The 17827-nt window shown below is 33.5% G+C and overlaps 2 protein-coding genes across 2 annotated transcripts; both read left to right on the forward strand.

The window, feature by feature from the left end:
* The first annotated feature begins 767 nt into the window (after window positions 1–767).
* LOC146530847 (epithelial serine protease-like) lies at window positions 768–2858 on the forward strand. Its single transcript, XM_085199435.1, has 5 exons — window positions 768–1026; window positions 1333–1606; window positions 1778–1876; window positions 2045–2241; window positions 2662–2858. Exons 1-5 carry the CDS (start codon window positions 799–801, stop codon window positions 2761–2763), a joined length of 900 nt encoding a protein of 299 aa, XP_085055561.1. The 5' UTR covers window positions 768–798; the 3' UTR covers window positions 2764–2858.
* A 6024-nt stretch (window positions 2859–8882) lies between these two features.
* On the forward strand, window positions 8883–14003 carry LOC146530848 (epithelial serine protease-like). The gene is made up of 5 exons (XM_085199510.1): window positions 8883–9119; window positions 12789–13055; window positions 13091–13223; window positions 13516–13703; window positions 13850–14003. The coding sequence occupies exons 1-5, from the start codon at window positions 8916–8918 to the stop codon at window positions 13961–13963; spliced, it is 906 nt and encodes a 301-aa protein (XP_085055636.1). The 5' UTR covers window positions 8883–8915; the 3' UTR covers window positions 13964–14003.
* The last annotated feature ends 3824 nt before the right edge of the window (window positions 14004–17827 follow it).

Below are 17827 nucleotides of genomic sequence, written 5' to 3' on the forward strand. Positions count from 1 at the left end.
ACTACAAATGCTAGGAGTCTCAAATTTTGCATAGGCGTCACTAGGACGTAGCCATGGAGACAGAAATTAATAATTACATAATTCACGCGGGTAAAACCGCGAGCGGTCCGCTAGTATATTATAATTATAATATTTGTCCAAATTTTCTTCGTCTTAACCTGTAACGGAACAAAAATATTAATTAAAGGTGTTTGAAATATTACAAATATTGTATTGTATGTCCGTTTCTTATATATAATCTTATCAATACTCACATATTAATAAATAAGATAAAAACAACTTTGATAATATCCTTCACATTAACGATATTAGTTTATTACACATACTTATATGACGCAAGTGGGTACCTAATTGGTTATTTATCTTTACGTGATTTATTATAGAAAAACATTAATAAAAAATTTGAGACTAGAAGACTAATTCCATCATTTTTATACCACCTATAAAATTAAACAAGATACGAAGTTTATAATAACATTATATACGTATATAGGTATAATGTTTGTATTTTGGTTATCTTTTTCAAATTTAAGGAAAATCGTAAAATATAAATGCTAGCGTAAATGCTTATAAAAAAACTAATGCCAACGACACAGCTTTACCTGTTATTGCAAGTGCAAATAAACCTTTTAATTGTTTACTAAAGAAATAAATACATGACTATTGTATAGTTATGTCCATATTTATTTATTTGTTGATCAAAATCCTAGATATTAGAATCAGCAAGATATCAGGCTGTCAAGTATAAAAAGATTGAATGGTACTGTAATTATTTAATACATAGTCAGCATTACCACCATGAAGCAGCTAGCATTTATTCTTTTATCTTTGGTGGCCTTTGCCACAGCTAACGTTATCCAGCCCAACCTGGAAATCCCAGAGTACAACACTGCTTATGGATATTTAGAGAGATTCGGTATTCCAGCTGCTGAAAGAATTGAAAAGGCAGAGAAGGAGCTTCTTAAGGATTCAAGTTCCAGAATATTTAATGGTTCCCCAGCCGAACTTGGACAATTCAAATATCAAGTAACTAATTTATATTAAATATTCAATTTGTTAAAATATCTATAAAAAAATCTATTTCAAATATAAAAGTTGACAATGATTTATTTCAGTACAAAGATTTTTAACTATCAGATATATTATGTATTGGCATGGCAAATCATTTTTTAAAAAACGCGATTTCATTTAATATCACACACAGCTAACCTTGGAAACTCTATTTTTCTAATATGCAAAAAAAGCGGCACGATAATATGGAAACCACACGAATCGTTCCAGCTTAATCGCTCGTTTAAATTATTGATAATTTGTTTATTCTATTCATTGTAGGCTGGCTTGATAGGAGAATTTGAAGGACGTACAAACAGAAGTGTTTGCGGGGCTGTTCTTGTTAACGACAAGCGTCTCCTCACTGCCGCTCATTGCTGGACAGATGGTGTTAACCAGGTCTCCAGATATACGGTCGTACTAGGATCAATTCTGTTATTCAGTGGTGGAGTCAGAATTCCAACGGACGATGTTGTTGTACACCCTGGATGGTTTCCCCTGCTAATCCGCAATGATATTGCTGTTGTTTGCCTAGAATCAAGTGTACCAGAATCATGTATGTTATAGTCAATATTTCTTTTTTATTAACAGTTTTAGTGGGTACATGAATGAAAATAATATTGAGTACCATATAATTGATTGACATGGATATAATATAATGTACTTAAAACAGGTTGGGAAAATGGTAATTCCAGCATGGTCATTAAACATAGGTTTTCGTTTTCAGCCCTTATTCAACCTATCCGTCTACCTAGTGGACTTCAACTTTTAGACAATTTTGCTGGTTCAGAAGCTGTTGCTTCTGGTTTTGGAATTACTGGTGATGGTGAGCCATTATTAAGTTATTATTTAATCAATTTCATTCACTTAGAAGTTTAAGTAAACTTATGTAATATTTACTAAAAAAAAACAGATTATATGTTTATGACATAATTTTTTTACTTTAATATATCATCATCATGCGAAATGACTCAAGTAAATCCTTTGTTCTCAGGAGCCGACCTTTCAGATGACCAATTTTTAAGCCACGGCCGCATGACAGTTCTTGAAAATTCGTATTGCTTAAACTTCTTCCCGTCGTTAGTTTTCCAAAACTCTAACATATGTACAAGAACTTTCCGTGGTACCAGTACTTGCGGTGGTGATTCTGGTGGACCACTGGTTGTAGAAAGGAACGGCGAACCCCTTCTTGTATGTTTATATTTTGCTTTATGTACTTAACATTATGTCTTTATTGATCAGTAATAATTTTTATGAAGATTATGCAACCCCAATAACATATTGGGGCACAAAGAGTGCTGCAAAATCGACTGATGGTGGGTTCGATCCCCACTCGAAGAAAAGAAATATTTATTTAAATTTATATCTTCATTTCTTCGCTCTATTGTTGAGGCAAAGTGCGGCGTTCAGTTCCGCCACTCAATACGCAATGCTCCCAGAATTCGGCATACCTTGCTGTGTGTGGGATACAGCGTGAAGCTTATGAATATTCTTATTGCAATCTTATTTGAAATATATTTTAAACGTTATCTTTGTATTAATTTTCGTATCTCAAAAATTATCTTGTGCCAGAAGCCAAATTATTATTTTGTAACATAAACTAATTTTCAGATTGGTCTCACGTCTTTCGGGTTACGTTGGTGCAGCATCGGTTACCCAGCTGCCTTCGTCAGAGTGTCATCTTTCATCGGATTCATAAACCAAAATTTATAAAGCTTTAAAACTTTTCCATTAAATGCAAATCAGCGTGAAGCTGATTAAATTAAATTCTTATATTTTCTTTAAATTATAATTGACTAGCATTAAAACATTGTCTTTTATTATTACTTTACATAATTATTTTAAGCATAGAAAACATGAAGCTTAACTTAACTAAACCAACGTAATAAAAAATAATCGTCTTTGCTGCATTTTGTTCATAATTCTTATCGTAATCAAAATTTATGGAGCACTTCCTGTGAACTTAGTTATGAAATTTAGCACCCAGTGACAACTTACTATTAAAAAATCCTAAAATGAAATTGAAGTTCATTTCATACAAAATGATTGCATGCGCCCACGAGCTTAGTTTGTCAACTTTTATAAGGTATGTCTCGTTGACTTACAATCTTGAAATTGTTTCGGAATCCTAGGTAGTCCTACCCGCACTTACTCACACTACAGCCGATATGAAAATAATTTTTGTTTTTCAGCTTTACGCTGTATCCGGCACACAGCAGGGTAGGCGAGGGTAGGTAGAGGGAACCTAGTGTTAAGACACTCTGTTCCCCACTTTCTGACGAATTTTGGAGGCATTGCTTGTTTAACACTACCTTCCCTCTGCCTACCCTACTATACGCGAAATACAGAGTGAAGCTGATTTGATTTTATTTTGATTTATGATCATGACACCATATTGATGATGATAATCGTATCGCAATCTAAGATATATACAACCTAGGCGATGCATTAAAACTTAACAACAAGATAAGGCTCTCTGAAAATTTGCAACATATAAAAAATAAAAGTTACGCGGGTACGAGAAAATATAGTTAATGTAACAAGGAATATACTAGTAATAAAGTTCAAAACTATATCCAAACATATTTTGTTACTAATATAATTATTAAAATTAAATAAACGTATAACTAATATCTATATATATAAAAGGACTTGTCCTCACTGACTGAGGAAAGACGCACGCACAAACGTGAAATTTCGACATATGTTTACTTTCGTATTCTGGACATCCACTAATAAGGGATTTTGGAAAATTTTAACCCTAAAGGGGTGAAATAGAGATTGAAAGTTTGTATGGAAAAAATTTAAATCAGCACTGACTTTTATGAAATTTAAAATTTAGATTTTTAAAAGTATTTAATTGAATACGTGTTTCATCGTATTCTAGAATTCTCCCCCTAAGTGTGCAAATAAGGGGTTGAAAGTTTGTATGGAAAAATCTTTAAATCGCCACCGATTTTTATAAAATGTGAAATTTAGACTCTTAAACATGTTTCATTGAACACATGTTTCGTCGTTTATTAGAATTCACCCCTAAATAAGCAAGCGAAGCTGCGCGCGTCCGCTAGTTATAAATATTAGAGTGACTATAGTCTCTCTCTCTTATTTGTAGTCTTAACGTAAGATCATTATCCTCTGATCAAAAATTTATTGAGCTCAAAGCAGCATTCCGAGTTATTAACCATGACATAATAGGTTTGTGCGAAGTTCGTCGCCTAGGAGAAAAGATAATAGAAGACGACGAATACATTTTCTACTACATAGGCCAAACGAAAGGATTACATGGAGTAGGTTTTCTGGTTAAGAGAAGGTACAAAGACAACATCATAATATTTACTGGAATATCCCAAAGAGTGTGTATACTAGAAATCAAGCTGGGAAACCAAGATTTTGCATTAATCCAAGCGTACGCACCTACTGAAAACTCATCACATGAGGAAATAGACAGTTTTACGAGGACTTAGCGAAGGCTCACGATTCCATATCGACAGAGAACATAGTCTCTATGGGTGATTTTAATGCTCAAATAGGAATCCCCAAAAATTATGAATATTCCACTACAGGCGAATATGGCTATGGTACTAGAAGCGCTCGAGGTACGAGATTAATTCAATATGCCCAAGAATACAATCTAAAAATAGTAAATACAATGTTCAAACAAAAACCTAAAAATCGCTGGACATGGATCTCTCCAGACAGAAACACAAGGAATGAAATAGATTATATTATGTCCATGAAGCAACACATGATATGAATAATGATATGAATATGAAATATTAAAATCTTTCTCGTTTGGATCGGACCACAGACTAATTAGAGCAACAATACACATAAAGTCTATAAAGAAAAGTAGACGTAATTATTCTAATACAAACAGCAAGCTAAAAACATTAACATAAATGTACCTTACAAACCTTAACATGTTTATACCAGAACTTATAAAGACTCATGATAGCTTTATGTGGAGGAGTACTACCAGCAAATCAATTATTATGTCAAATTAAGCCTAAAAAACATTAAAAGCACACAAAAGAACATAATCCTATCCACGAAAGCGCTAGATCACATGAGGGAAAGAAGCATATTACAAAATAAGCCTAGTTTAAATAAAAGTGATAAGCAAAAATTAAAAACTCTGTATAAACTTACTGATAAAGAAATAAAAAGATGCTACGCTACTTACAGAGCCACAACCATACAAAGACACCTTGATAATTCCAGGTCAGCTAAAAAAGCTTATAAAGAATTAGATCAAGCCAAATCATGGATCCCTTTTCTCCAGAATGGTCATAAAAAATGTAAGTCTCGCACAGAAATTATAAACGCTGCTACCGAATATTACGCTAACCTGTATAGGAAACCAGACACACCGATGCAAAACATAGCTGCCTACTGTACAGACACCTCTCCAATACAACAGTTTATAGAAAAAGAAGTCCTAACCCAACTAATGAGACTTTAGCCGGAAAAAAGCCCAGGTCCAGACGGGGTTACAAACGAATGCATCAAGGTCGCAAAGTCTTTACTATTGACACCAATTACTATCCTGTGGAATAAAATACTCGATGAAGAAGCTGTGCCACACAATTGGTTGGAATCTGAAATTATTCTACTCTATAAAAAAGGTAACCCAGCGGACATAGGCAACTATCGCCCCATAAGCCTCATGTCTTGTTTTCACAAATTATTTGCTTCCTGCCTCCTTGAAAGAATAGTCATAGATGCACACCAACCTATCGAACAAGCCAGATTCAGAAGTCGTTTCAGCACGATTGACCACATCCAAGTGGTAGACCAGGTGATTGAAAAATATTTAGAATTTAATAAGCCATTACATGTGGCTTTCATAGATTACAAAAAGCTTTCATGTGAAATTGAGTCAAACTCAATTTCACATGAAAGCATCTGGGAGTCCCTGAAAGCACTGAACATAAAAGAAAAATATATCAATATCCTAAAATATATTTACAACAACAGCACAAGTAGAGTCAGGCTAGATAGAGTGGGCGAAATAATCAACATAAAGAGAGGAGTCCGGCAAGGAGACCCAATTTCACCAAAACTGTTTATAGCCGTTTTACAACACGTAATGGGAAAATTACCATGGCTCAATCAAGGCATTAATATGAAAGGGCACTTTTTAAGTCATCTTCTTATCAATTTCTTATCTATCTTATCAACTAAATAAAATGGTTAATGGTTAAACGAGGCCAGCATGAAAATTGGATTACATATGAACCTAGAAAAAACAAAAGTTATGACAAACCGCAGTGAAACTCCAATCTTAGTAAACAGCACTCCTCTCGAGTTTGTAAAATACTATATATACCTAGGTAAGCAGATGTCTTTCAGTAAAGAAAGAAACAGTGAAGAAATAAACCAACGAGTAGCCATCACCTGGAACAAGTTCTGGGCACATAAGGAAGTACTCAAATCTCAATTTCCTCTGCCAACCAAGAAAATAGTGATGGACACAGCAATATAATATTACCATGCCTCACTACGGGTGCCAAACTTGGACCTATGACGTCAAAACTAGAAATAAAATTCAGACTACCCAGAGAAGAATGGAAAGAAGCTGCCTAGGTTTAAAATTGAAAGACAAAGTTAAAAACGTCGACATTCGAAAAAAGACGAAAGTATGTGATGCTTTGACTTTTTCGCTGAAGGCAAAATGGAGGTGAGCGGGCGACATAGCTCGATACCAAGATGACAGGTGGACCCTAAGATCAGTAAGGTGGTCAGGACCAAGAGGCTCCAGAACAAGAGGCCGACCAAGAGCCAGATGGGCAGATGAAATAGTAGCGATAGCGGGTGGAGGTTGGCTAGACACAGCTAAGGATAGAGAATCGTGGCATGCCTTGGGGGAGTCTTTTACCAAATAGGGGTCCATACAATTAAAAACAATTTAAATAATAAATAATTTAAAACGAAACTAAATATAGGAATCTAAAATGTAAATTGTAACAAATTATTTATTGCAACAAATTATTAAATGTAACAAAACTTCAATGTTAAAATTTTTATAAATATGAATGTATCATTGTTATTTAATTTATTTGATTTTATTGTTATCTGTATGGAATTGAAATAAAGCTTATTATTATTATTATTATAGTCTCTCTCTCTGTATCATGCAATAGTTGCGGAAATAATGTTTCCTAATATTCATTATCCTCTGCGCTGGTAGCACTGTATTGTAAGAGGCAAAATATACAGCTACGCTGACGTTCCATGGTATCATCAATGTAGCTAAGGCGGCGTGTATACTGTTACCGACAGCAACTAACCTTTCAACATCCATTTCATATCTGCCATCTCTACTAAACAGATTTCCCAAAGGCGCTACTAAAATTTTTATTTTCTTTTTAATTTCTACCAATATCTTTACCACTCCACTAGCACTATATCATATCTTGCATATCTTGCATTTTAGCCGTTCCTCATCTTTTTTAAATATCAGAATCTCAGTCGCATTCAGGCTTAAACTATTATTTACTTGTGTAACGTGTATTCATTATCAGAATGCGTGTAAGTCGCATTATGATAATCATCATACGCGTACATCAGCCATTTAATCTTTCGGTCACCTACTCTAACTCATATATCATTTTGTTTCTCTCCTTGGATGCCAACCTATCCTACTATTTAAATACAAATTGCGCCACTAAGCTGAAGTTACACAACCTTGTTTTACATTCGATTGCATGTCAAACCGAGGCGATATAGCAATAAAGAGACTTTATACTGCAACAAGGGTCTCCCATAATTGTTTTCTGATAATCCTACCAAACACTTTTTTAAGTCCACAAAAGTCAAGAAATCTTCTACTACTTATGCTGAGGGAAAAGGAAATATTCCAATTTTAAAACCTTTTTGAGCCTCCCATAACAACCATTTAGATTCCTCTTGCATTCTTTTCCTCTTCAATCTTTTAGGATAAGTTTGACTAGCCACGCTACTGTAACTCACGACCCTATATATTGCACTTCTTCATCTTCCCACTTATATGTACATTGCACATCTTTGTCATTACGTAAAAGTACACTCGGTTTTTATCATAAGATGCACAAAACCAGAATAAGACAAAGCCGAGCGAGAGACGACTAAGAGATTCATATTTAATAATTTTATCAGTAAACCCATGCTTTAACCTTATAGAAGATTTTATTAATCATAATTTGTAACAAATTATATTATGTACTACTCTTTGTCCTTATTACTTTTTATCGTAAAATGGAAAATACAACAATCAAAATAATAACTAAACACTATTGAATAAATTTTCTTTTAGGCACAAGTTTAGTTGTAACATTTTTTTTGATCCTTTTAGAATAAAATGACGTCAGAGCAATCTGATAAAGAATTTTTGAATTAATGAATGAATTTCGCTATATTTTTTTTTAATTTAATTAATTTATCCGTATTTTACAGACCTTAAAGTTGGCCGGATTTTCCTAAGTACTCGTAAAAATAGAATAAAAGCAAAAAATTAGGTTTCCTTTCTTATTTTTCAATTTATAATTTTTTTACATTTCTACGTTAGACTAGTTAGTCACTTAGTATTGACCTCCACAAGCAAACTTGGTATATCACAGATTTTTACAATAATTTCAAATCAAAGTGTACATTTACGAGAATTGTACGCAGATAAAAAGGCCCAAGTTATCAGTTGTACGGAACAAATGAACGTCTACAAGCTCCAAATTTATGTAAATGTAGCGTGCATTTGATTGATTAGACGCTATTATATTATTACAAAATCTCAATCGCTGAGATTGATATCATAATAGATACTTTATCTTTGTACTTTGTATAAAAGAACGGTTAAACTGAACGAAATTACAGTCTATAGCGATTCCGTTATGAAACTAGCAATAGTACTTCTCTCTTTGGCAGCATTTGTTGCTGCCGAAGTTCCGGATTCCAACACTGCCTACGGATACCTTACAAGATTTGGTGTTCCTGCAGCCGAACAAATTCGTGCTCGTGAAGAAGAATATTTGAAAAATCCCCTTTCGCGAATTTTTAATGGCTCCCCTGCTTCACTTGGACAATTCCCTTACCAGGTACCCTGCTAAAATCTTCTTACTAAAAAGTCAAATTTTAAATGATCCGTGTATATTGTTTAATATTAGTATAATAATTGTAATAGTTTATCAACAAAAATATCGATATCAGCTAAGAAGTAGCCAGATGGAGGAATCCAGTGTTGAAACACTACGTTCTCTAATTGACAATAGACTGCTAAATAGTTAGCTACGTATCCATCAAGGCTATACATTAGAATATAATATGTACTTACAAAAAAAATCAATTCAGGAAAATATTTAACACATTTTAAAAATATGTTTGAAAATGAAATAAAATAATCTATTTTTCTGTATAAATAGTAATCTATTTTTATCGAATTTATCGCATATGTATTAACAATCTAAAATAGTTCAGTCAATCAGTATAGTTAATTACTTAGTCAAGCTATTACTTAGTCCAAAAATTATTTTTTATGATAGTGTTAATTAAGACACTTCCGTTTTCAACTATCCAACAAATTTCGATCTGGAGACATAGCGTGTTTTGCCTCATATCAAAATTGCATTAATATTTTATACTTCATTTAATTAATATTTATTTAAATATAAAGTTAAAAATTACTATCTTAGTATGTAGTATTTTTATATATTTCGACGTAATTGTCATGTATCTATGCACTTATCTATTTATTTATTTATTTACTTATTTATTTATTTATTTTTATTATGTATGTGTATTCTATGTAGTTATGTTGCCTCATGGCGTGAGAACGGTACCGGTAAACGCCTTATCAGCGTTCGGCGTATGTAACGCGAATCCCCTCATGCCATGGGAAACAAACGTAGTGTTTTAATATTAATTATTCTATATTTTATTCTTTAGTCGATTAGAGCATGCACTTCTGCTCGGTCGATTCACTAGTTAAGTTAATTTTAAGTTAGATACAAGAACATAAAACTCTGTTCTTATTTTAATTAAAGTAAATTTAAATATAATTTTCTTAGTTATTTTTAAAAGCCCACTCGCGCTCCCGTAAAACATGTCTGGCGCAGCCGGCAGGATAGTTTCCATATAAAATACAGCCTTCATCTATAAATTACGCGTCAAAATCCGCGATAAGGGCTTGAAGGTCTGTTAGGAACTATCCCGAACCAAATAAATTTGACAGTACGTGAGGAGCCTGGAGCTGATGATGCAGACCCCGAGGTGGTGAGTGGAATTTTTCACCTTCCTTGTGTCCCGTTATAAATGAAATGAATTTCTTTTATTATAACGTAGTCTGATTTTCTTAATATTTCGAATCAAACTCTTTGAAATATTATAGTTAAGCAGTAATTTTAGTTTTAATATTTCGAATCAAAATCTTTGAAATATTATAGTTAAGTAGTAATTTTAGTTTTAATATTTCGAATCCAAATCTTTGAAATATTATAGTTAAGTAGTAATTTTAGTTTTAATATTTCGAATCAAAATCTTTGAAATATTATAGTTAAGTAAAAGTTTATTTTTTTTATTTCAAATCAAAATCTTTGAAATATAATTATTACACAATTTTTAAGAATTTACTATTTAATTAAGAAACATTTTTAATTTTACTTATATTTTAAGATTTTATAAAATAAAAATGGAGCATATTACTTTAATTCCCAATGAAATTTTAAAATTAATTTCACTTTTTGGTTTAGTTTCACAAACGCCAATTAAATTTATTTTTAAGACAATTTGAATACATGATTGATAAATTTCAAGGCAGTGATGCACAATATATGTACATCATGCATTCTATTAATAGCCGCTTAGTGGACAGGGCCGCATCGCTTATCAGCGAGCGTGAGAATATTATTTCATGGTCGGAATTGAAGGATTTATTAATGCAACATTTTGGAGACCCGCGCAGTGAGGAGTGTATTGCGATAGAATTAGAATATTTAAAAAAAAAAGAAAAAAAAGAAAGTTAAATTAATTATATAACAATGAAGTGATTTTTTTCGCTAATTTCTTTAAATTTATACCAAATTTAAAAGGATACTGGGGAACTATTAATTTCTTAACATCCTTTCTGTTGCTTAAATAACTTTAAAAAAAAGAAAGTAATTGAAAGAAAAGTAAGATTGGTTTCCAAAATGATGGATTATAATATTAATAGTACCGAAATTTTATATAACAATTCATTTATGATATAACCGCGAGAGAGAATGATTTTATTTATTCCAATATATTCTAAATGTCTATAGTACATTCATTAATAATTTTCGTTCAATACATATAAAATAAAATGCAATTGAGACTTCTTTAGCTTTTGGTAAAATTTCTGTACTACAGCAATCGATGCTAAGAATTGTTATAAAATAGAGCAAACTTTTATTATTAGAGCATATGTAAAAGGAAATCAGATTATATTCATAATGGAAGTACCTCTCACAGATAATAATATATATAATTATTATAAAATTTATTCATTACTTATTTTTAATAAATTAAAAAATTTAACTTCTATTGTTATCCCTGAACATCCCTTCCTTATGGTGAAAAGTTCTAAATACTTGTCGCGTACGACGCCGTCTCAGCAACTTCCCGGCGGTAACCAGAACTTATGCATTGAACAGCGCATCGCCTATCACCCGCTCGTTGGATAATATATGCACAGCATGAAAAGGTAAAGAAGATATTTCAAATTATCTGTTAACAATTGACCCTAACTGTGAAATGCTACTTGGTGACCTTCATCTAATATATTTTCGACATGTAATGGAAGGTTATGAATTCAAGGTCACGCCAGTTATTAAGTTACCCGAGATTAATCAAAACTATTCTTTAATTCCCTCCAATTGGCATTAAAGGAATAAATCTGGATGACGTGAAATATCTATCCGCAGCTTAGAAGACAAAAAGTGTTAGTGAAAGTGAAAGTGAAAAAGAGCCATTTATAAAAATCAATAGTGTCAGTGTCGGTACCCTAGTTTATATTTATATCTATCCATCAGTCTTTCAATGTCCACTGTTGGACATAAGTCTCCCCTAATTGTAGTTAGTTTTATATTAGTTTTATATTTAATATTAATTATTATAAGTATAATTTAGATTTAAAACTAAAATTTTACTTTTAATCGAAACCCTCAGAATCCAAAATCTTCTGAAGGTTTCGAACTTAAGGAGGGAGGAGTTATGTTGCCTCATGGCGTGAGAACGGTACCGGTAAACGCCTTATCAGCGTTCGGCGTATGTAACGCGAATCCCCTCATGCCATGGGAAACAAACGTAGTGTTTTAATATTAATTATTCTATATTTTATTCTTTAGTCGATTAGAGCATGCACTTCTGCTCGGTCGATTCACTAGTTAAGTTAATTTTAAGTTAGATATAAGAACATAAAACTCTGTTCTTATTTTAATTAAAGTAAATTTAAATATAATTTTCTTAGTTATTTTTAAAAGCCCACTCGCGCTCCCTTAAACTTGTCTATGTAGTTTATGAGATAGTATTTATGCAGGTGTATAAATATATATATGATTGATCGCGCCATGCCCTGTCTTTTAAATAGATTCTTCTAAAATTAGGTTGCCTGGAAGAGATCACTTTTAGTGATAAGGCCGCCCTTTCACATTTATTTTTTGTACGTTTTTTTTTTTGTTTTTGTTAAATATTTAATATGGTGTGAAATAAAGAGTTTTTATGTTATGTTATGTTCATTATTATGTTTTCAGGCTGGCTTAGTAATAACACTCCCATTCAATAGTGCAGTATGTGGAGCTATCCTAGTTAGAGACAATCGTCTTCTAACCGCTGCACACTGCTGGTTTGATGGCGAAAACCAAGCCTCGTTGTTTACAGTTGTTCTTGGATCCGTAACTATATTCTCAGGTGGTACCAGAATTCAAACAAGAGATATCGTGATGCACCCCAACTGGACACCAGCACGTGTACTCAATGATGTCGCCGTCGTTCGTCTACAATCACGTGTCGCACTTTCCAGTACGTTAAATAATTTAAAAATATGTATAATTAATTTTATATCTTTTATTTATGTTTTTTTTATGTTTCAGACATTGTTAACGTCGTTACTTTGCCTAGTGGATCACAACTTAGTGAGACATTCCAAAATACTGTAGGTACTGCATCCGGTTTTGGAGCTAGAGGAAGTAAGTTTATGGATTATACTTGTACATTTACCTTTTATAAAAAAATAAGATTAGCTCACGCTGTATCCCGCATAGAGCAGAGTATTATTTTTACTAGACAGAGGGAACCTAGTGTTAAGACACTCCGTTCTCCACTTTCTGTCGAATTCTGGAGGTATTACATGTTGAGTGGCAGAACTCGGCGCCGCTTAAAAAAACATATTAAATCAATTGGACTGAAAAATACTATATAATTTACTGTAATATATGGTGTTATATTCAATTTAAAATATAAATATGCTTCACATTTCAGATGTTGGTATTCCAGCCAACCAATTCCTCAGTTTTGCTAACATGAACATTATTTCTAATACACAATGCAGGCCATTCTTCCCGGCTTTTGTACAGTCTAGCAATATTTGCACTTTGACATCAGCTAGTACTTGTGGAGGAGACTCTGGTGGTCCGCTCGTTGTTCAGAGAAACGGAGCTCCAATACTTGTAAGCTTTTTATTTTACATCCTAGAAAATTTAAATTAGCAAAAACAGTAATATTAATTATTTCTATTTTTTAAATATGGAAGTTATTTTTATTTAGAAAAGTAACAATTGACTACAGTACTAACATCTATAAATTATTATTTCAGGTGGGAATTACTTCTTTCGGGCTCCATCCTAATTTAGGAGGTTGCGTAGTCGGCCATGCTGCTGTGTTCGCTAGAGTTACGTCTTTTATGAGCTGGTTCAACCAACATCTTTGAACATTGCAATTATCAATGTAATAAAATATTTTTTAAAATATATGTTTTTTATTAATATACTATCTTAACCTATTATCTCATCCTACAATCACAAAAGAAGACAAAGAAGTTTGACATAGTCTCTAACTTGCTCCCTGTTGTTGACTATAAAATAATACAATAACTATTTTTTTACGTTGTAGGGGTATTGCACTAGTCTTATTATATTCTTTGTAAACACGCTAAATCAGCGCCCTGAATTTATTCGCTACAAATGCATTTGTGAAATAATGTTCCACTATTGTTTTGTAGCGTATAAATAACCGAATTAAATATATAATAAATGAGTTGAATCTGAGGTCTCGTCTTATTAACATCTCGCCACAATATACGTTGCCCACATTGGTGACCCCGACGAAAAGTACCCCGACGGGGGGTACCCTGCCACCTGCAGCCTGACGTGACAGTCCACATTGGCGAACAGCTAGACTTCAGCCCGAAGCTATCAACGAGACCGAGGCAATGATCCATACAACTCCCGTGGTGCTACATTGATTACCACGTAAACCGGACTTCAACCCAAAGACTGCCCGACGCAAATCTTCAGAGATTTGGTGAGTGCACATTCTAATCGGCTTCCCACAAGCGGGTCTCACCGATTAGAATTTCAAGAGGCAATATACCACCAAACTCATAAAATAAGATTTTCGACGCAAGATCGAACGGGCAAATTAAATGAAAGCTGATGAAGTAATGGAAAATACCAAGTTTTACGAAGGCATAGATTTTTAAAAAACGTATAATGGGTAAGTTAGTGGAGATGCGCGATAACAGATTAGTCGACAGCATTACAGATTATTACATCCGAAAAGGATAATTAATCCTGGCACTTTGAAATTACGACTATCAATGTTTAAGCGCCTTTAAATAAACAAGTATGGTAGAACGAAGAAACTAGGGAAACTTCTCAGTCAGTAGAGAATCATGACACTGACTGCACCCTCTCCGCACGCACCGCCATCGATAATTACCGAGGCATCCCAAGCATGGTCGAAGCCCGAAGCCGTCCACAGCCACAATTAAACAATGAATGGAAAATGGTAATTTTCTTTCCAAGGCTCAACCCGAAGCCCTACAAGTGCAAGTCAACCATATATACTGCGCATATTTCGAAAAAGAATATAAAGTATATTACACGAAGCAACGCACTCAGGATTCAGAACAATAAGAATAATGTTAACAAGTCATTATTTCTGACCTGGTATGGAATACTCAAGTACGTGGACAACACGAAGCTATCGTGTCAAAAGGCGGAACTCTCACGTGACAACTATTCGTCACTTATTCTATTCCCCGAATTCGAACGGGTTGAAATCTTTCGTGCGCACTCTACCGGTACGTAGTACCAATCGATACATAATTACGGTCACTGACCTACTTACGCCAGCCTTCATCGCAAACAAAGTCGACGAACACAAAAATTCGCCACCAGCAGAACGACAACAATACTTAAACAATGCGCAAACGCAGCAGCCGACGACAGCAAAACACTGCATCGAGTTACGAGGTCCGGGCCAAAAAAACAACTTGTGGATCAATTTAGTTCATAGGCATAATATTTTATTTTGATAATTTTATATTCTGTTTTGCACATTTTTTTCCCAAAGGGTGAGAGTATTGTAGGGGTATTGCACTAGTCTTATTATATTCTTTGTAAACACGCTAAATCAGCGCCCTGAATTTATTCGCTACAAATGTAATTGTGAAATAATGTTCCACTATTGTTTTGTAGCGTATAAATAACGAATTAAATCTATATATATAACTAGCGGCCCGCTCGCGGTTTCACCCGCGTAAACTATGTTATTATTAATTTCTGTCTCCATGACTACGTCCTAGTGACGTCTATGCAAAATTTGAGACTTCTAGCATTTGTAGTAACTAAGTTTCATACAAACTTTCGACCCCAAAAACAACCCCTTAGAAATCGAATATTGCAAATTCCCGTCTTAGTGAGCACCTACGTCTTATAAGTAGATCCTATGCAAAATTTGAGATTCTTAGCACGTGTAGTTTCTGAGATTTCGTGATGAGTGAGTGACCTTTCGATTTTATATATATAGATAGACTAGCGGCTCGCTCGCGGCTTCGCCTGCGTGAACTACGTTATTATTAATTTCTGTCTCCATGAGTGACGTCCATGCAAAATTTGAGACTCTTAGCATTTGCAGTAACGAAGTTTCATACAAACTTTCAACCCCAAAGACAACCCCTTAGAAATCGAATATTGCAAATTCCCGTCTTAGCGAGCACCTACGTCCTATAAGTAACTCCTATGCCAAATTTCAGATTCCTAGCACATGTAGTTTCTGAGATTTCGTGATGAGTGAGTGACCTTTCGATTTTATATATATATATAGATAGATAAAACTGTAAAGAGAGTAAAATCTGTACATTGAATATAAACTAAAAAAAACACTTCAAGGGGACTTAATACAACTAATAGAAGGTAAAAATATAATTTTTGGAATTCTTGTCTGTCTGTCTGTTGTGACTCTTTAACTCAAAAACTACTGGACAGATTTAAATGAAACTTCTTTTGTTGCAAAGCTATTAGTCTAGGGCAACATGTAGGCTATAATTTATTTTGATAGTCCGAATATCTGATGTGAGACCCTAGCAGCCCGCCTAATCTATAAGAGATATCAATACAACGAATTAGGAAAAGTTATTCAGCGTGATGAGCATTTTCTGTTGACATAAAAAAAATTGGATCCAATGTGGAACCCCAGTCACCCAGCTAAACTTTATTACATATAATTCGTCAGTCGTCTTAAAATAAAATATTCTACGTAATAAACATTTGTTTTGACGTTTACGTAATTATTTTAAATTACGTAAACGTAAAAATTAAATAAAATTTAAAAAGAAAATCCATAAATCGGTAGCATATATGTGTATCACAGATAAAAAAAATTACATTCTCATAATTTTGAGGCCCGTTGTGGCGCAGTGGGACAAGCACGGGACTATATACACGACAGGTTCTGAGTTCGATTCCTACTTGAAGAAATGAAATATTTAATATTTTCATTACCTCTCTCTGGAACGAGGCAAAAGTAATTTTATAATGTCAATAAAATATACGAAATATCTTCTTTTTTATAAAAATTAATCGCTGAATGTGTTGCTAAGCGCAAATCTCGAGAGCAGCTGAACCGATTTCGCTAATTCTTTTTTTATAATATTCCTTCAAGTACGAGGATGGTTTTAATGGACAGAAAAAACTAAAAAATTACCAGGAAAGGTCCAAAAACATGACTTTTCTATATTCCCATACAAAAGATTCGTAGTAATATCTACTTAAAAGTCAATTTGGACTTTAATACCTTACTATAAAGTTTAAATGTTAGTAGCTGGATTCCTGGAAGGCAAAACAATTGAGTGACGTTAGTATTGTATAAATATTATAGCCCAAGAACCCAGAGCTGCCAGACCGACGTCATTTTAGCAAAGGTGAAATTTTGAGGACTATTAGTCTTACATGTAGTTAAGACCGTATGCTTACTCACTAACTTGAAAATGGGATCCTTTCAGAGGTAGAGAAAAATAACGGTATATCTCTTTTTGGGAAAATGATAAAGCCATCGGATTGATCTGGTTGCTTAGGGTCTGGGGCTAGAGGGGTCTTAAAATAGTCCGTAAATAATATATTTTAAATTTTAGATTTACTTTAATGTAATTTGCCCCAATTTTAAAGAACCTTTATGACGTCTGGCAGAAGTAAAGGTCCACGTGAAAGAATGTGAAATATACATTTTTTACTTTTAAACATATATAAAAACTCTCTTCCTTACTTAAGGGAGCGTTTTTAATTGACACTTC

Source organism: Heliconius melpomene, chromosome 16 (genome assembly GCF_056956725.1).
Source record: "Heliconius melpomene rosina isolate 202511_hmr_F chromosome 16, ASM5695672v1, whole genome shotgun sequence".
Lineage (NCBI taxonomy): Eukaryota > Metazoa > Arthropoda > Insecta > Lepidoptera > Nymphalidae > Heliconius > Heliconius melpomene.